General features: G+C 43.7%; 1 protein-coding gene across 1 annotated transcript in view; it reads right to left on the bottom strand.

The window, feature by feature from the left end:
• Positions 1–1948: 1948 nt before the first annotated feature.
• The window catches only part of RGS5 (regulator of G protein signaling 5), a 193576-nt gene continuing 173819 nt past the window's right edge, over positions 1949–21705 (bottom strand). The window contains exon 5 of the mRNA XM_075322271.1: positions 1949–9314. Coding sequence (XP_075178386.1) covers positions 9153–9314 — 162 coding nt within the window. The 3' untranslated portion in view covers positions 1949–9152. The remainder of the gene's footprint in view (positions 9315–21705) is intronic.

The raw sequence follows: 21705 nt of genomic DNA on the forward strand, positions 1-21705 counted from the left end.
CATGTACTGTTCACATTGTCCTCCCTTATATCCATGTACTGTTCACATTGTCCGCCTATATATCCATGTACTGTTCACATTGTCCGTCCTTATATCCATGTACTCTTCACATTGTCCGCCCTTATATCCATGTACTGTTTACATTGTCCTCCATTATATCCATGTACTGTTCACATTGTCCGCCCTTATATCCATGTACTGTTCACATTGTCCGCCCTTATATCCATGTACTGTTTACATTGTCCTCCCTCATATCCATGTACTGTTCACATTGTCCGCCCTTATATTCATGTACTGTTCACATTGTCTGCCCTTATATCCATGTACTGTTTACATTGTCCTCCCTTATATCCATGTAATGGTCACATTGTCCTCCCTTATATCCATGTACTGTTCACATTGTCCGCCCTTATATTCATGTACTGTTCACATTGTCTGCCCTTATATCCATGTACTGTTTACATTGTCCTGCCTTATATCCATGTACTGGTCACATTGTCCTCCCTTATATCCATGTACTGGTCACATTGTCCGCCCTTATATCCATGTACTGTTCACATTGTCCGCCCTTATATCCATGTACTGTTCACATTGTCCGCCCTTATATCCATGTACTGTTCACATTGTCCGCCCTTATATCCATGTACTGTTTACATTGTCCTCCCTCATATCCATGTACTGTTCACATTGTCCGCCCTTATATTCATGTACTGTTCACATTGTCTGCCCTTATATCCATGTACTGGTCACATTGTCCTCCCTTATATCCATGTACTGTTCACATTGTCCGCCCTTATATTCATGTACTGTTCACATTGTCTGCCCTTATATCCATGTACTGTTTACATTGTCCTGCCTTATATCCATGTACTGGTCACATTGTCCTCCCTTATATCCATGTACTGTTCACATTGTCCGCCCTTATATCCATGTACTGTTCACATTGTCCGCCCTTATATCCATGTACTGTTTACATTGTCCGCCCTTATATCCATGTACTGTTTACATTGTCCTCCCTCATATCCATGTACTGTTCACATTGTCCGCCCTTATATCCACATACTGTTTACATTGTCCTCCCTTATATCCATGTACTGGTCACATTGTCCGCCCTTATATCCATGTACTGTTTACATTGTCCTCCCTTATATCCATGTACTGGTCACATTGGCCGCCCTTATATCCATGTACTGTTTACATTGTCCTGCCTTATATCCATGTACTGTTCACATTGTCCGTCCTTATATCCATGTACTGGTCACATTGTCCGCCCTTATATCCATGTACTGTTCACATTGTCCGTCCTTATATCCACGTACTGTTTACATTGTCCGCCCTTATATCCATGTACTGGTCACATTGTCCTCCCTTATATCCATGTACTGGTCACATTGTCCGCCCTTATATCCACGTACTGTTTACATTGTCCGCCCTTATATCCATGTACTGTTTACATTGTCCTCCCTTATATCCATGTACTGTTTACATTGTCCTCCCTTATATCCATGTACTGGTCACATTGTCCGCTCTTATATCCATGTACTGTTCACATTGTCCGCCCCTATATCCATGTACTGGTCACATTGTCCGCCCTTAGACACTATTCATGTGAAGTCTAGAAGATCTTACGTGTTGTCTTATCCATATTCTTTAGTAAATAAATTGTTTGCTGTCTCACTCTTGTATTTCTACAGTTGATCAGTTTCTAGAGATGTTTTGGAAAGCAACAATTACTTACGGGATCTAAATATAGATGAGTGTGTGTATTCCTTGTAATGATCAATACATCATTTGGACGGACTCAGCTGGCATTTGGGGCCCTTAGTTTACCAATCACATCAGAAACCCTCTACTGCACACATGCCAACCCAATGCACCGCACTTTATCAATCACTTCTGTCTGCATCGGCGGGGTCCCCTGGCAGCACTGATTACACAAACACAAGGCTAGTTCTTATATTTATTTCACGTGCAGTGTTACATAGAGCATATATCATGTTAGCCAGATAGATCCAAAGAGAAATATTAATTCATAGGCAGTACATGCAACACATCACCATCACATTCCGCCAGGAGACAGCAGAGATAGAGTTAACTCCAGTAGTATAACTGCTGCACTTCAATATTAGCTATATTTAGATTATTTGGGGGGTATATTTGCCAATAAATGTTATTCAGTGTTCATTGATGTATCTCAGTTGTGTTATGTCATACATTAGAAAACTATTGATTTTTTTTTTTTGTTTATCCAATTTTGGATATTTAGGGCATATCAAAGCATGTTTACAACAACCATAAAGGTGAATGGAGCGAACCGCGCATGCGCAGCCACCCCTTAATTCTCAGTGGGACAAGTCAGGGCTCTGTTCTCAAGATGTTTACAGGTCTGAGGTGTGCCTCACGTCTATCAAAGAAGTAAAAAGGAACCACAGCACTCCAATGTAAAAGATGGTTTCAAAAGAGCACTTCTATATCTTTCCATCAAATGCAACGTTTCGACTCACATTGGAGTCTTCCCCTGCATTTATCAGACATTTATTGATCCTGTGGTTTCAAATGTCCAAGATTGGAAGAGACTTTTATTGAGGACACTTCAACGTGGCACATATTATAAGGGAGGATGCCCCAGTCATGCAACATCTGATGGAGCAAGCTAAGATGTCGCTTTCCTTTCTGATTCCTTATGTCTAAAACTGTAGGATATCAGTGGTGTCTGGAGGTACACTACGGCACCATACAATTCGACCCATAATACAGCCATATGCATGAGCCCTAACTAAAATTACAAATGTGATAATAGATGACTTATATCAGGCCTCACCAAGGAATAGGATTTGGAAAGCCAAGGACGACACCTAGACATGGCATTGTTTACTGGAGTGACAACTATAGGCTGTGTACTGAACAATGGGCGGGTGGGCCAGATAGTGTTTTTTGGATTCTCAGTAATTACCTAGTAACAGGAAAACATAACATGACTTTGGTTCATCGATGTCCTTCTCATTCCTCTCCGAGGCCTTTTTAGGTATGCTTACACAGAGATATTTTGAGGGGAACATTTTGTTATCCAGGAAATAACCTGGCAAAGTTTCTAACCAAGAAGTGAGGCTTCAGAGAGGAAACATGCTCGACTCTGGCTATTACAATACGTGACTGCAGTGTTTATAAGCTCCGAGTTGTATCCAAGTACCTCAGAAGGACACACGCATCAACTTGTATAATAATTTGAGCGTGTATCTGCACCCAAATGATAAAGGGAGACTGTGCATGATAGACTATAATGATCTAGGCTGGTTCCCTCTGGTCCCCGGAGTGCGGGTGCCCTAACATTTTACTGCTGGCGCCTAATTTTAGATATTTATTATCATGGATCTGTTAGCGCATCTCTTCCCTGGTTACTAAACAAACAGGCCCGGCTCTTAAATCATCACTTCAAAATGTCAAGTGTTGTATGTGGCCCCTATGACTCCCAATGTGCGTAATATCAGAAGTCTATGAAGTGATTTACAGAGGGAGAGACAAACACCAGTGACTGGAAATTTTTCCTGCTGCCTGAATTAGCCTGGAGATGGATTGAATATATTAAATAGACTTTGATATACGGTCATGCTCATCCGATCTAATGTATATATTCCATGGTAACGGGTGAAGGCCGTACATATTCATTAGCTCCAACTTGTCAGGCGTGTATAGATCCATTAATATTGCCATATAACACATTTAAAAATGGCCCATTTAGATAGTCACAAAATATGAATGGTTCTGAAATGCCCGTGTAGGAGGTCAACATAATGCCCGGCTTTACTTTTTTTTAGCATTGATAGCATTTATTCTCCATATTGATGTGCAGCTAGTGATCTCGTTTACATATATTAGAGGTCATCGTCTCTGTCAGTCTTGGTGGTCTAATCGATGAAGTCCTTACAGGAAAAGGTTAAGCAAAGCGATAGAGCTGCTGTGATATATTTTGTAGGAGACACCGTCTCTCCTCCATTGCTTTCTCTGTAAGTCCCTGTACCAGTAGAAAAAAAATCAGTGTCCTGCTACTGAATATTCCCACCGGTAAGTAATGCAAATTCTGGGTGCATATTAGTGATTCCTGCCTAACAAACCCTGTATACACTAGCATAGATAAAGAGATCTTTAGAAAAAGTATTTCTAAAGATCCTTTATGATATGCTAATGAGGCCAGCGACTAGTCGCAAGGGCATTAGTTCCCTTGGCTAGTCGGCCCCGTTAGCATGTCAGCACGCTCCTGTGGGCGTACTAATATGCAAATGAATGCGCAACGACGCTGCACATACTTCACTGTTGATGGCGACCGGCGGAGGATGAATGCACACTGCGCATGATCCGGAGTCCCCGGGACTTCCGGTTATGCGCACTATACCTTACCAAAGCCAGGAAGCTTACACCTGGCATCAATTTAGTGCACATGATCGGAAGTCCCGGGGACTCCAGATCATGCACAGTGCGCACCCATCCTCCGCTGGCCGCTATCAAGATTGAGGTATGTGCGGCGTCACTGCGCATTCATTAGCATGTTAGTATGCCTACAGGGGTGTGCTGACATGCTAAGGGGCCGAATAGCCAAGTGAAGTAACACCATGGCGACTAGTCGCTGGCCTCATTAGCATATGATAAAAGATCTTTAGAAATACATTTTCTAAAGATCACTTTATCTATGCTACTAGATACAGGACAGTTAAGCAGGAATTACAAATATTCACCCAGATCTGTTCGTGGTTCTAGGTGTATATTGGACCTGACAGGTTCCCTTTAATTCTCAGGACCCTTGGAGAGCCAAAAGAGGGAAATACTCCTTTAAAAGTCTATGAGGCTTCATATTCACGAAAACAACACATGTCATCCAAAGAAATGGAAGGGTGTATGTAAAATATCCCAACATTTTGTGCATACAACACCAATGTGGACCTTTGTGTCTCTATGCTTCCAGACTACAAAGAAACCCTGTGAGTAAGTCAACTAAGCCTTAAACCCTACTTAGCATGTAGCCTACTAATATTCCGGTACATCACCAGCTCTTAGCTTGCAATGCATAGTAATATTTTTCTTCAATGGCTGAACGGACAGGTGTCTCATGTTGACTGACGTGAGAGTAATCCTGTTGGTGTTCAGCCATTTCCATAGATCAACCATCATAAATCTCTTATTACTAGGCTTCTTGTGTAGCGTGATAGTCCATTGGACAAATAATACAAAGGTCACCCAATAAAAAGTGTTTTACTCATTTTTTTGTAATTTTTTTTTTGTTGTGTATGGTACAGGAACCCGAGTCATCAGATATCGATATCTGATATCTATGACAACTTGCACAAAATATTACATTGTCACTTCTCATTGTCCCACAAAGCAAGAATACAGCATGGAAAATATAGTAAACGTAAATCAGATAGAAGCACATTGTCTCAATTTGCAGGTTATTGAGCTGTGCAGAAGTCCCATAAAATGATTCCAAGCAAAAGCATTAACATATTGGTTATATGTTCTGTTATTGCCAAGGTGTCCTGCTTTATATCATAAGTAACTGATTAGCTCCAATTGTCATTTCATCTATTGGACTATGAACCTTTATTAGGGAAGACCCAGTTTATATATAATTGTTATATGCTTTGTTAACTTGTATTCATTTATTAAATCTTATTGTTCTAATTGTTAGTTTGTATCTGGTTATAAAATATCAGAATTGAAACTGTTACAGATTCCCTGAATAACTTCACATGTGGGTTTTCTGCATATTTTCGCTCTAGTTTTATTAGCCCTTCAATGTATTTTATTAGTCCTGCTGTCATTTTTGGAAAGTTCCCTAGAAATAAAGCCTGTGTAGTTGTACACCAAATACAATTTTTTGCTGGGCACGTGAGCTGAGATTGCAAAAATCTCATAAGGAAGAAGTAAATTAAATTCAACAAAGGTACAATACTAATTTGATTGACGTAGATGAAGACTACAATATCATCCACAGGCAGCTTGAGCGGAAGAAACCAAAACTCATTCAATGTGTTTGCCTCTGTAAGAGCAAATTAAACAATATTAGTCTGTGCATACACCTGTCTTGATCTGGATTGGCGCATGCGTACATCAAAATGGTCTACTCTGCCCTGACATTGCAAACACTTTATGCATGATCTGATGCCAAGCAACAGACCAGAGATGGGATTAGCAATGATTTACCAGGACACTCGGTCTGGATATGCTTACAAGACACGTGAATCTTTATTTCCATGTACCTCAAGAGATTGAGAAATTATAGGGTATGTGGCACTACAAAATGACTGTCCAAACAAAGCACAGTCGTTAGGTGCACTCTTGGCATTGCCCCACAGTTCAGTCTACTTTCCCACCTACTTATTTTGCATTTATCTCTCCCCCACTTCCTCAATTAACAGCTCTGGTTTTACAGGTGGAAGAGGAGGGTGAAGATAGTTGGAAACCAAATCAATGGTGTACTGAATTGCTTGGTCATGTCAAGGGTGTACTTACTGGTTATGCTTAGTCATGTCAAGGGTGCACTTACTGGCTGTGCTTGGCCACATCAAGGGTGCACTTACTGGCTGTGCTTCGCCACATCAAGGGTGCACTTTCTGGCTGTGCTTGGCCACATCAAGGGTGCACTTACTGGGTGTGCTTGGTCATGTCAAGGGTACACTTACTGGCTGTGAGCGGTCATGACAAGGGTACACTTACAGGCTGTGCTTTTTCATGTTAAGGGTACACTTACTGGCTGTGCTTGATCATGTCAAGGGTACACTTAAAGGCTGTGCTTGGTCATGTCAAGGGTGCACTTATTGGCTGTGCTCGGTCATGTTAAGGGTACACTTACTGGCTGTGCTTGGTCATGTCAAATGTACACTTACTGACTGTGCTCGGTCATGTCAAGGGTGCAGTTACTAGCTGTGCTTGGCCACATCAAGAGTGCAATTACTGGCTCTGCTTGGTTTGAACAGTCATTTTGTGCTGAAAGATTCACTTTAAAGTCACAAATGGCAGCAGAAATGGTTTGAGGGGATCAGTCCTGTTAACAGTCCCCTTGTCAATAGTTGTTGACTATAAGAAATGGAGACAGACATTTTTAGCCTTGACCAATATTTACCTGATTGCAGCCTGTGTGTTTGTTCACTAAGAGCTAGTGGTACCACTGATCAACACAGAAAGTGACTAGCTACATAGTACACAAGTGATTGATACTCTTATGTGACAAAAATTCATGATTGCCTTTATGTGACATTATTTTTATACATTTTATTTAAGAAAAACTCATAAAGCAAAGACAAACAATGCACCTCCACATTCTGGTCCAGTCCTAGCAGAGAACTCTTACAACATCTAAAGGGAATGTATGCATTTGCTTTTTCCCACCTCTACAGGATGACAATCTGAGAAGTATTTCAATAGTTTCCATATAAAGTACTGTGTAAAACAATTATTCAGCCCATGTGCCTGCCTTACAGAAAGGATCCCTCAATGTACGAGCTGTTCTCTGTGTAAACCCAGGTTTAACACTTGACAGGCCATAGTACATTTGTGTTCCATGATTCAGGAGATGACACTATGTATGGAGCGAGCCACTCTGACCAATCACATTCCTGGCAGCACAGAGATATAGCCGCCGATCGGAAAATGTCCGGATTGTCTCAGGTTATTGGAATGAACTCTGGTCTTACGCCTCTACAGGGAAAGAACTGTTTAATTTACCATTAGGTCTACCAAATTTTATCTTATCCTTATAGGGCCTAATTGTTTATATTCGCACATCAACTTAGGGACATGTTCTGCTAACACTCAGGGCTATTAGGTCATATTGTGTTTTTTATTTTTTATTTATTTACTTACTTGCATCATCTATGAATTATTTCTTTGCAAAAGAGTGAAAAAGAGTTCTTTAGGCAATATTTTTATTATTATTTTCTTTAATTTGTATATTACAGTCCCAAAGGTACAATATGTATACTGACCCACCTGGAGTGGCCATCCCTCTAGCCCCATTTACATTCCCTGGAACTTTCAGTGCCACCTTATCACATAAGGCCCCTTTATCCCCTAAGTCCGCACACCATTACACCTCATCTCCATATGAAATATTTTAGGTCATCCTGTACTTTTGAAACTCCCCACTTGTTATCATACCTCTCTGTAAGCTTTTCACCCCATTCCCAGAACCTTACAACATGTCTGCTTCACAAATACCTATCCAGGGCCTTGGAATCCCATCCTAAGGGCCCTGTTTGGGTAAGTACTGCCTTCTGAAAGTAACGTACTGTGACGGTCTCTGCAGGCCCCTAGGACGTGCACATGCATTGTAAATGTGCTTTTTGGAAAGTGTTGAATTAACAGATCTATTTCAATTAATGGAATGTTATAGAAATTCATTACTGTGGATTTTAGTGTTAGGAAACTTGAAGTGTTCCTCATGGACAGAAATTAGTAGGGAATGTGCCTATGTATATCAAATAGGTTACTTTTAATGGCATCCAGCTGCCATCAGAACTTCCGTTCCTCCTTCTTTCGTAGAGGTCTACACAGGAGCTCTTTGAGATGTCTTTTAGGTGTAGACACCATGAATCATGATCAGCATGAAGAGGGCATTCATCGGGAACACTCTGTCTCCTATGCTGGTCATGGTGTTGATGAGTTTAGCGTTAACCTTGGCTCTAATCCAATAGTTATTTTGTGATCATTTTTAGTCGGATGATATATATAAGGTGCTGCTCTGACTAAAAATAACCCCTTCCACTGGATGCATTATAATATAGCTTTTTTTACTAACTCTACATGTTGTGCAAACTTTGCTCTCAACTTCATGTGAGACATTGGGGCAATAGATGTAACAGACCAAATATCTTATATGTTGCTAAACAGCATTCGTCTATGGATAGTCCTCTACAACTACTCACATTATCCAAAACTTGTTAAATGAATTACATGGGAAAATATTTTATCACTTTTGTGTACTATTTCTAACTTGCAGAAGTACAGAATCAGTATAGTCTGTAAAACAATGGACAGATTGGCAACAACAGTCAAATTGAAAGGGCCAATTAGAAAAAGCAACAGGTGAAACAACGGACCAGCAAACCGGGGGATGAAACCCAAGGTATGCTGGGAGTGCACTGCACAGCTCGAATACACTGCTACTTCACTAACTCCTGGTAGATCTCTGAGCGGATGAATCTGGGCAGTGAGTCCTTCTCCATTAGGGCAAAGATCTTCTTCTGGGCCAGGTCAAAGCTTGTGGATGATGGTTCCACCAGGTTCTTTACGGTCACGGCTTTGGTGAAGTGGTCAATGTTAACCTGTCAAAATAATGAATAAAATTATGAGAACTGTGTCCTGAGAGTATACTTTTATGTGTAAATTTCAGTAATTTGCATTTCTAAAACACATTAGGCATTGTACACCTTGGCATCAAAACCAGGAACTAAGAAATAGCAAAATAGGTTTAAAGTCGACCTGTCACCAGATTTTACAATACAAGACCTGATAAGGCTGGTGTATTTTACTTGTCAGAATAGTTGTCTAATCCTGGTATTAAAAAGAGCATTTTAGCCAAGAGTCCTGGGCTTCATTAGCATGGTACACTAGTCTTAATGAGAGGCGTCCACCATGAATAAGATGCACCAAATTCAGTAAGAGGCACACGCAACCTAAATAAGTTACCCAAGACTTTTCTATATTTTTTTTATGTGGCTAAGAACTTATAGGCAGTAGTTGGTAACTAGCTGCCTGTTCTGCCCGACGCCAATCTTTGTCACAGGCCGCGCCTGCCATCAATTCTGATGCTTCATTTAACCTCAAGTCATGTAACAATTCTTCCTCTTCTGGTCTGCTCTGTTGACTGGGTGTCTCTGCCAATGTCATGATGATTGATAGCCAGCTCCCCATTTCCTAACTTATAGGCAGTAGTTGCTACCTACATGCCTTTTTTTTGCCTAATGCCGATCTCTGTCACAGACAGCTCCTGTCATTAATCCTGCTGCTTCATTTGACCTCACGTCACGGAACAGCTCTTCCTCTTCCGGTCTACTCTGTTGTTTGGGTGTCTCTGCCAATGTCATGATGATTGATAGCTGGCTCCCCATTTCCTAACTTATTGGCAGTAGTTGCTAACTACTTGCCTGTTCTGCCCGACGCTGATCTCAGTCACAGACCGCTCCTGAGATCAATTCTGCTGCTTCATTTGACCTGACATCCCGGAACAGCTATTCCTCTTCCAGTCTACTCTGTTGACTGGGTATTTCTGCCAGGGTCATGATGATCAATAGCCAGTTCCTCATTGCCTAATTGTGGGGAGCTGATTGTCAATCAGCATGATATCCGCAGGAACATTCCATCAACAGAACAAAGCAGAAAAGATGAAGCTGCCCTGTTGACATGTCATCATTGAAAGCTGAAGAACCACCAGCAGGAGATCACTCTGAGACATCAGAGATTGGCACCGGACAGAACAGGCAGATCGATAGCAACCATAAGAAAATAAATACAAAAGCCCGGATAACTCCTTCAATGAACTTAGTGCCTTTTAGTGGTGTGTGTGCCTTGACATAGCACACGTGAAATGTTACTCCAGTCATTCAAATATGGGCCAAAGGGGCAGTACCTGGCCGTGGCCACTATACAGTTAACTGGGCTGTGCAACTGATCACATCTGTCCACCGCCGGCACCAAGAACAACAGCTGATCAGTGGGGGTGCCATCAATGTAAAAGTATTAGACAATCCCTTTAAGGCTGTGTGCAATTATGCACTGTGAGAACTCTAAGTTTTGTAATGTAGTGGATTTATCTTTTAGTTTTATTAAAATCCCAGATTATACTAGTGAAATCATGCTAATTATAAAATCGTCTCTGCTACACCACACAGACGAACTGTACAAACATTCCTGTTTATTACTTTTACGCTCATAGGTTATAGGGATACATTACTTAAGAGTAATCCTGAAAGAAATCCATGTTACATTTTATGCCTGCATATTAAAGATTAAGAACAGGAATGGGATTGGTGTAAACAAGTCATATTTTTATGGCCAATCTTTACCGTTTTCATGGTAACTGGGGCAAGTGTCATATTCTTTGTATGCATTTTATTATCCTTGGGGAGGGAATAGACTGGAAATAATGTGTATCTGTAATATTTTCCCACAAGAAGATTCCTATTTTTCATGAGGAGCACAGCTCTGGAGATTTTCTGCCGAATATTCAGGAAATGTATAAACACTAATTGTGAAGGTTATGGTTACTAGCGGAATGATTGGAATTATCCCCAGAAGCGATCTGTACCTCAAACCGGGAAACTAGGGGAATTTCTATAGCCGCAGTTTCATCCCATTTCATTTTCCAGAAGATGTTCAGTGCTGGAGAGAAGAAGCGGATTTACCGCCAATGAGGAAAATTGTTTATTAATAATAAATTATTTTATTTCATAGGGCAACACGTTCAAGGGATCCAGTCCCCTTCTTCAGGACAAGATTAGATTGGGCTCACAATCTAAATTCCCTATCAGCATTTCTTTCAATGGTGGTAGGAAACCCACACAAATACAGGGAGAACATACAAACTCCTGGCAGATGTTGTCCTTGGTGGGATTTGAACCCAAGACCCCAGTGCTGCAATACTGCAGTGCTGACCTCTGAGCCATCATGCTGCCTCATTTTGGGCTGTTAATGTTAATGGAAGCTGTCATATAGCTTTAGGGTCTGCAGTGATCCTGGTTTTTGGATCTGACATCAAGAGCACTGTCATGGTGGCTCTGTTGGCCAACACTCTCCTGACCCACCAATATTTGGTTTGACTGAAACCAAGTAGCACTGTCTTGAGCATTATCTGGCATTGGCCACCACTGTTCATCAGTTCCAGTTATACAGTGGGGGTTGAAGCTACCAATAATCCTCTCTGCATTGACCATGGCCTATGGATACAGAGTTAGCTTCAGGGAGTTTAATTTTTCCTCTGGTTTAAGAGAAATGTAGCTGTAACTCTGCAGATGCCCATAAGCCTTTAGGCACAGGAGTGATCTAAAGATAACCTGACAGCAGGACCGACATCTATAAACTAATTACATGGTTACATACATTTGTCTTTTAATGATAATTACAAGCAACCACTTTGCTTGGGGCAAGTTCACAGTATATCGCTATTCTCATCTTTTCAAAAAGCTTTTTCCACATGTTGTAAATAGGACTAAGCTTCTGCTACGTGCAGACTAGTCCTGCACCATCTCTCCATTGCACGGCACTGAGGCATGGGCAGTGGATCTCTGCCTTATGTATTCAGATAGATTTTCAGGCACATCCACAGTGTGACCACAAGCCTCTGCCACATAGGCAGAGATCCACTGCCACGTACCTGAAGTCTGTTAGATGTGTGCTTCTTCCCCAAAAGCAAGCATGCAATCCAAAATCCCACGAAAGCCATTCAGAGACTTTAGTGGCTCTCACTGGCATGCTGGTTTTCATTGTTCATAGCAGGAAACCTACTCTTTGTACTAGATTGTGTAAAAATGGCCCATCACTAGTGTGCTGTGTTCTGTCCAAGAAAAGTGCAAGTATGATAGGCTGTCTATATTGTGAACCTTATACCGAAGGAGAAGTAAACATCTGACATATACTTCCGGGATATGTGCAGTGTGATGGCAAGTCTCTATTAGAAGACGAATTTGGAGAGTACCACCATAATCCCATCACTATATATCATATGGGTGCTCCCTGATGCAGTGGACACGAATATAAGAAAGAGGGGAGAAAAAAGATGCTGCACATGGATATTGGGGCACACCTAATATACTTGTAATAGAAAAACCTTTATTTAGTACAAGACATGATTAAAAGCAGTTAACTGTTGACTCCTGGAAAAAGCGCTACACAGTGCGAAACGTGCGTCGGAGAGGGTGTGGGACGCTTACTTGTATTCTGTGATATCCCGTTGGTATAAGAGTTGGTACTTTGTTGTTACTATATCTTTATGAATTTTGCACTTTATAACACTTTTGTGTTACCATATACATATTTTTAACTATATTTATATTAGCATTGTCTCTTATACAGGGTAATATTGATAACATTAATAATCATGTGCAGGTTATGGTGTTCTCAACATTATGGTTAGATTGATAATTTTAACCCCTTCTGTGGGGCTTGCTTCCTTGAGACATCCTGTCTATGTTTTTATATTTAAAATCAATAAAGACATTTTTTATATTGACTTTTTCTTCTTGTTGGCGATTTTTAGTACAAGACATGGTTAAAAGCAGTTAAAAAAATGACATACAAAACACACCCTAAAGGCCACTTTACACGCTGGGATATCGGTATCGATATCGCTAGCGTGGATACCTGCCCCCATCGCTTGTGCGACACGGGCAAATCGCTGCCCGTGGCGCACAACATCGCCCGGACCCGTCACACTACTTACCTGCTCTGCGACATCGCTGTGACCGGCGATCCGCCTCCTTTCTAAGAGGGCGTTCCGTGCGGTGTCACAGCGATGTCACTAAGCGGCCGCCCAATCAAAGCGGAGGGGCGGAAATGAGCGGGACGTAACATCCCGTCCACCTCCTTCCTTCCACATTGCGGGTGGCGGCAGGTAAGGTGAGGTTCCTCGTTCCTGCGGCTTCACACGGACCGATGTGTGCTGCTGCAGGAGCGACGAACTACATCGTACACGCTGCAGCAACGATATTTGAGAAGTGACCCCCATGTCACCGATGAGCGATTTTGAACGTTTTTGCGACGATTCAAAATCGCTCATAGGTGTCACATGCAAGGACATCGCTAATGCGGCCGGATGTGCGTCACAAATTCCGTGACCCCAACGACATCGCATTAGCGATGTCGTAGCGTGTAAAGCGGCCTAAAGACGAACCATTCCCCCAAATGAGTGTACACAATACATACGAGAAATGTACAGTATCAAGCATGAAGTATGGTCGTATGATAAAACACTGCTGATTGAAGAATTAGGGGACAAAAAAGCCCACACAAAGTCAAATAAATATAGATACTCGTATGATAAGCAACAGCAGGTTATCCAGAAAAAAACCCACAAGGGGGAATAAAGGTATTCACCAAGTAAATAGACTGCAGGAAGGGCGTAAATGCATAGGTTGAAACAAAATGCTAATACACCAAAATCCACATCAACATGAAGTCAGGTATATGATGTAATTACCAAAATCCCCCAAAATAGGGAGGAGAGGAGTGAATTACTGCACAAAAGATCAATTAGAAGAAGAATTTGGAGCGTACCACCATAATACCATCACTATATATCATATGGGTGCTCCCTGATGCAGTGGACACAAATATAAGAAGGAGGGGAGAAAAAAGACACTGCACATGATGGCAAGTCTCTGGCATGTAAGTGTGCTGCCCTGGTGTTAGTCGGGCTGTTCGGATCCGGGATCTTCGTGGCTCTAGGGGTCCGGACCCGGCTTGGCGGACACTCTGATCTGAAAAAAAGGGATTATTTACAGGGGAAAAGTTCGTGACGCCACCTGCATGTTGCGGTAATGGGAGTACCGCTGCTGCTGGAGGGAGGACCGGGGCAGATAGTGTGAAGTAGCAAGGTTTCAGTCCCTCCGCAGGTAGGGAAGGCCCTGGGCTCAGGGGGTTGGTAGATTTGGGAGGACAGGGTGCAGGGACCAGGGTACTCACTGCGGGTAGTCGATGTGTTGGATGAGGTGGAGAAAGGAGACACACACACTGTAGGTAAACCAAAGTCTCTGAGTACAGCTGCCGCTGCCGGGAGACCGTCCAAGTGCCCGGTCCCACCGGTGTCACTTAGTGATTTGGAGCCTACCTCCGTGCACAATTTTTGTCCGTTGATGGTCCCCGTGGCTTGAAGCTGTTGGGGGCCCTGATCACTATGTGTAGTGTAGCCGTGCTCTTAAGGGCTGGCACTTGGGACCTCAGTGGGTTGCTGTGTCTGGAAAAACCCTGTCCTCATCGTTGTGCTGATGCCCTCAATCTGAGTGAGAGTTTAGGGAAGTCCTTGAAGATCCTCTCCCTTTCAGGTGAATTGTCAGGACGTTGAATCGGCTCCTGACCTAGGGTCCTGTATCCTGTCGTGCTTGGTACCGGTCAGTTCTGTTAGGCCCTTCTGGTGCTGATAGTCCCTCTAAGACTACATACGTCACACCCTTGTCCAACGTCCCTGAAACCGGTCCCAGACTCCTCTGGACCTGGATCACTGCTTGCAACCCAATCAGTTCTCCTTAGCTCCCCAGGAGCTAACTCTCCCAGCTCCTCACTCTCTGGAGCCTACTTCTTCACTCCCTCCTTACAGTCTGCTCAGTTCCCAAGTAGTTGGCCCATTTTCCAGCTAGTCCAACCCCCCTGGTGTGTCTGGCAGTGACTGATGTGAGGTGATTGGGTTTTGTGGTGCAGATGCGAGTGACACTAGTTTCTTGGATACCTGGAACCATGGGGGGTAGGCCCTGAACCCTGGATAAGGATGCAGTTCCCTGTGGCACCCTGATGTATTCAGGGGTGCCACATAAGCAGAAATCCTCTGCACATGCCCTAAGTTGTGGTGTTCACGAGCAGCAGTGGGATTGAAAGTTCCAGGAGAATAATGTAAGGATGGATGAAGGCTCTCAGTCACACCTCAGTGGGTGTGCTATGAGGTCCTAAAGTCTATGCACTATTTGCAAGGGCTGCGAAAAATTAGAAGGAGAGACAACAATACATCCTGGAAGACATGTAAAGGAGGGACTGAAAATACATTTTTTTCTCATTATTTAGGAGTGGAACTCCTAGACTAGTAAAGGCTATGCACTATGTGCAAGTGCTGACAACAATTAGCAAGAGAGACTCATAGATAGGGACTTGTAGAAGATAGGTCTCATGGATGAGCATGATTCTTGTGCTCCCGCAGAAGGCACAGTTTCAACTGGCCCACGGCCTCTGCCTCTGCGTGCACCATCAGCAGCACGTCCTCTTCCCTATCCAGATGATATATGCCTGTAGTTAATAGGGAATAGAAAAGATGTAGACTGACAAGGGACTTTTGGTTTTAGGTTGCAGCAGCAAGGACTGTAAGGCTATAATCCCTGCCTATATGCCTGTAATCCTAACCTATCCCTTCTTCAGCAGCTCTCCCTACACTGAATGCAGCAGAAAGCGTTATTAACAGGCAATAGAATAATGCAGCCCTGAAAAGGGAATTCTGGTTATAGGTTGCAGCAGAAGGATTGTAAGGGCGGCTTTGCACGTTGCGACATCGCAAGCCGATGCTGCGATGTCGCATGCGATAGTCCCCACCCCCGTCACAGGTACGATATCGTGTGATAGCTGGCGTAGCGAAAATTATCGCTACGCCAGCTTCACATGCACTCACCTGCCCTGCGACCGTCGCTCTGGCCGGCGACCCGCCCCCTTCCTAAGGGGGCGGGTCGTGCGGCGTCATAGCGACATCACACGGCAGGCGGCCAATAGCGGCGGAGGGGCGGAGATGAGCAGGATGTAAACATCCCGCCCACCTGCTTCCTTCCGCATATCCTACGGAAGCCGCGGTGACGCCGGTAGGAGATGTTCCTCGCTCCTGCGACTTCACACACAGCGATGTGTGCTGCCGCCGGAGCGAGGAACAACATCGGACCGTCGCGTCAGCGTAATTATGGATTACGCCGACGCTGCACCGATGATACGATTACGACGATTTTGCGCTCGTTAATCGTATCATCTAGGCTTTACACACTACGATGTCGCATGTGATGCTGGATGTGCGTCACTTTCAATTTGACCCCACCGACATCGCACCTGCGATGTCGTAGTGTGCAAAGCCCGCCTAAGTCTTTAATCTCTGCCTCTATGCCTATAATGCCAATTTATAGCTCCTCCAGCAGATATCCCTACAGTGAATTCAGGTAACAGCGGTATTAATTTGGAATAGAATAGATTTAGCCCTTACAAGGAAGTTTTGGTTTTACGGTTCAACAGAAAAAGCCTGTAAGGCCTATATGCCATTAATTTTAACCTCTCCCTCCTGCAGTAGCTATCCCTACACTGGTTTGGGATAGAGTGAGCTGAATGTCACATCATTGGGTCTTATACAGACTTGATGACGCATTGTGGCCAGCCAATCACAGTAATACCAGTAGGCAACATAGCTACGGCATTACCGTATTTTTTCGGATTGTAAGACGCACTTTTTCCTCCAAAACTGAGAGTAAAATGGGGGTACATCTTACAATGTTGATATGGCTTACCGGGGCGGTGGTGGTGGAGCGGAGTTATGGGAGGCAGGGTTGGTGATACTAAGGGTGTTACTGCAGTGTCGCAGTGGCGCGGGCTGTATTGAATCGCCCGCGGGTGATGCAATGAACTTCAAGAAAATGGCTGGTGAGGCAGGGGCATGTGATGCGCCCACGGGGTCCCTAGGGTTACTCATCACCGGGCCGGTGTCAATTCGGGTTATCACAGTGGCCAGGCCCGGTTCAGTGACCTTGGCGGTATCAGTAAATGAACTTAAATGATGAGGATGGGGGTTGTAGTTTTCGGAACACCACCTGTGGTGTGCGGCCAGGTATTAGCCGCCACTGAGGGAGGTCTTCTCTGGGGCGGATGATAACGCAGCTCAGATGGTATAGCTCTCCACAGGCAGAGCTCAGGCCCTGGGACAATGTGGGGAGTAGTTGTCCACTCTATTAAAGGAGGGTTGGAGGCGATGAAGAAAGGGAGCGACACAGGGGTTGCAGTGAAAGTTCTTTACTCACTGATATGTCGCTGCCCTTGGACGGCCGGTCCCCGCTGTCATGGGCTCCAGCCAATCCCGGATAGTTTAAAGGTCAGAACCGGTGGGTTTCACTGTGAGTCCTTCCTTCCTGCGCTTTCCTGTGTGATTCCCTGCGGCTTGAAGCTACGCTGGGACCCAGGTCTTTGGATTGGCTCAGTTCCTGTCCCGTATAGCAGGCAGCGCGACTCCGCAGTCCCTGGCTCTATATGCTGCTGTGCCCCAGGCACTTTGTGCGGGCCAGAAGACTTGAAATCCTCTGCTCGGCGGATTCTGCTGGCGAGACGTGCAGTGCCCACCAGCCTAGGGCTTTGCACCCTGTTCTCTGTGCACCTGTTCCTGAGGGAGCTATGGCTTAGCTCTCTCCTCAGCGACCGTGTCCTCCACGTCTCACTTGTTCCCTGTCCGTCACTCCCTGACGACTGACTGAATGGCTGTGTGTGTGTTGCCTTACTTCCCATGTCAAACTCCTTCCCCTCGGGTTCCTGAACTAGTTAGTAGAGGGTCCACTACATTTGTGATGGCCACCCTCCAATGTCTCTACCCCAGCTCAATCCCAGTGAGAGGGCATCTAACTGTGTCTTGTGGTGGTTTGAGTTGGTTTTACCGGTGATGACCTCCTCCTTATCTGAGATGAATACTGCACCTCTGGTGAGGTACTACAATCTTACAACTGACTCATAGTTACATATAATAAGAGTACTTTCCAAGTGGATTCAATATATTACTTTATTAAATTATTTTTTTTGGTATATATTTTTTGGATACACACAGTGCAGAGAGTGCAATATAAAAACACAAATACGTTTAAAGTGACAAAAACAAAGGACAATGCGACCTAAGATCACGCACGGCAATTACATAAACCAATATATATTAATGTATATATTAGAAATTTGTTCAGCATCCAGGGAACACCCTAAATATACAGTTAGGTCCAGAAATATTTGGACAGTGACACAATTTTCGCGAGTTGGGCTCTGCATGCCACCACATTGGATTTGAAATGAAACCTCTACAACAGAATTCAAGTGCAGATTGTAACGTTTAATTTGAAGGTTTGAACAAAAATATCTGATAGAAATTGTAGGAATTGTACACATTTCTTTACAAACACCCCACATTTTAGGAGGTCAAAAGTAATTGGACAAATAAACCAAACCCAAACAAAATATTTTTATTTTCAATATTTGGTGCGAATCCTTTGGAGGCAATCACTGCCTTAAGTCTGGAACCCATGAACATCACCAAACGCTGGGTTTCCTCCTTCTTAATGCTTTGCCAGGCCTTTACAGCCGCAGCCTTCAGGTCTTGCTTGTTTGTGGGTCTTTCCGTCTTAAGTCTGGATTTGAGCAAGTGAAATGCATGCTCAATTGGGTTAAGATCTGGTGATTGACTTGGCCATTGCAGAATGTTCCACTTTTTTGCACTCATGAACTCCTGGGTAGCTTTGGCTGTATGCTTGGGGTCATTGTCCATCTGTACTATGAAGCGCCGTCCGATCAACTTTGCGGCATTTGGCTGAATCTGGGGTGAAAGTATATCCCGGTACACTTCAGAATTCATCCGGTTACTCTTGTCTGCTGTTATGTCATCAGTAAACACAAGTGACCCAGTGCCATTGAAAGCCATGCATGCCCATGCCATCACGTTGCCTCCACGATGTTTTACAGAGGATGTGGTGTGCCTTGGATCATGTGCCGTTCCCTTTCTTCTCCAAACTTTTTTCTTCCCATCATTCTGGTACAGGTTTATCTTTGTCTCATCTGTCCATAGAATACTTTTCCAGAACTGAGCTGGCTTCATGAGGTGTTTTTCAGCAAATGTAACTCTGGCCTGTCTATTTTTGGAATTGATGAATGGTTTGCATCTAGATGTGAACCCTTTGTATTTACTTTCATGGAGTCTTCTCTTTACTGTTGACTTAGAGACAGATACACCGACTTCACTGAGAGTGTTCTGGACTTCAGTTGATGTTGTGAATGGGTTCTTCTTCACCAAAGAAAGTATGCGGCGATCATCCACCACTGTTGTCATCCGTGGACGCCCAGGCCTTTTTGAGTTCCCAAGGTCACCAGTCAATTCCTTTTTTCTCAGAATGTATCCGACTGTTGATTTTGCTACTCCAAGCATGTCTGCTATCTCTCTGATGGAATTTTTCTTTTTTTTCAGCCTCAGGATGTTCTGCTTCACCTCAATTGAGAGTTCCTTAGACCGCATGTTGTCTGGTCACAGCAACAGCTTCCAAATGCAAAACCACACACCTGTAATCAACCCCAGACCTTTTAACTACTTCATTGATTACAGGTTAACGAGGGAGACACCTTCAGAGTTAATTGCAGCCCTTAGAGTCCCTTGTCCAATTACTTTTGGTCCCTTGAAAAAGAGGAGGCTATGCATTACAGAGCTATGATTCCTAAACCCTTTCTCCGATTTGGATGTGAAAACTCTCATATTGCAGCTGGGAGTGTGCACTTTCAGCCCATATTATATATATAATTGTATTTCTGAACATGTTTTTGTAAACAGCTAAAATAACAAAACTTGTGTCACTGTCCAAATATTTCTGGACCTAACTGTATATGTGTACACAGCAGTATATTTGCAAATAAACAATTGTATAAAGTGCTTTACTATAGTGCTTAATAATCGATCCCATATACTGTCATATTGCACATTAGTCATATTGCACATATCCCAGCACAAACTTTGCAAATAATAGGTTGGATAAAGTGCTTCATTAAAGTGCTAATTTTATTTGCACATTTATCATATTGCACATACCCCAAACATCAAAATTTATCCACAATTAAACTGGACACATAAAAACATAGAATGGCTTGTTAGCAAAAATTGGTGCTCAAACTAAATGCAGAGATAAACGGTAGCTCCTAGTGGCAGATTGAATGGAAAGATTTGCAGCATGTATGGGCAATCATAGTAAGCCCAGCAATTAGAACAAACAACCACCACTATATGCAGTAATAGGGACATATCTCCTAGGATAACTACCCAATATTACCGTGCCAGGTCTCAGGTCACACTGCCCCACACCCCAACGCGTTTCGCCGGAGCTTCGTCCTGGTGAGGTGCAGTACCATGTGGCACCTGAAGCCGCAGGGGCGCCACACATGTGCAGCTAAACAAGATGGACTTTATAAAAATGGCCGTAGAGGCCTTTCTGAGCATGCGTTGCCTCCTCGGCCAGTTTCTTGAAATCCATTGCATCAATCAGGGCGATTCAATGGAGTCCGCAGTCAGATCAGGCGCCCGCCACTGCAGTGACACCCCGACATCCCGTCCTGTGCTGTGACTCTCCTGAGTCACTCCAATGCAGTGACACCCCGAAGCACGTCAGCAGATCAATGGCGCCCGCCGCTGCGACACCCCCGAGGCCGCAGTATCACCGACCCTCCGTCCACTACCCCTCCTGCGACACATCACCCCCTCCTTTGAGCCCCCACCATCGCTGACCCTGCATCCTGTGACCTTCCTGAGCCGCTCCACCACCGCCGCTCCCCCCTTGTAAGCATTAGGATTAGGACACACTAGGATTATAAAATGGATCCTCATTTTTGCAATAAAAATATTTTTTTCCCATTTTCCTCCTCTAAATGGGGTGCGTCTTATAATCCGGGGTGTCTTATAAACCGAAAAATAAGGTACTTCCTGCATGTTAAATGGCTGGAAAACAGCTGCTAAACATGTGCAGGACAGAGACTCAAGCACCAGGGATACTCAATCGAGTATGGAGCAGTGGAGCGCACGCTCGCCCTTCTATAATAGAGACACTTGGTAATTCAGTAGCAGATTCCTTTCTCTCTTTACGGCTTCAGTTTATTTCTTTGCAAATTATAATCCTTTTATCTGCCATAAAACAGCAGCGGCTCTGATGACAGCGCTCGTTTAGAGAGCAGTTTATGCCGGGATATATATATACAATGATTTTCAATAAAATG

Source organism: Anomaloglossus baeobatrachus, chromosome 8 (genome assembly GCF_048569485.1).
Source record: "Anomaloglossus baeobatrachus isolate aAnoBae1 chromosome 8, aAnoBae1.hap1, whole genome shotgun sequence".
Classification (NCBI taxonomy): domain Eukaryota; kingdom Metazoa; phylum Chordata; class Amphibia; order Anura; family Aromobatidae; genus Anomaloglossus; species Anomaloglossus baeobatrachus.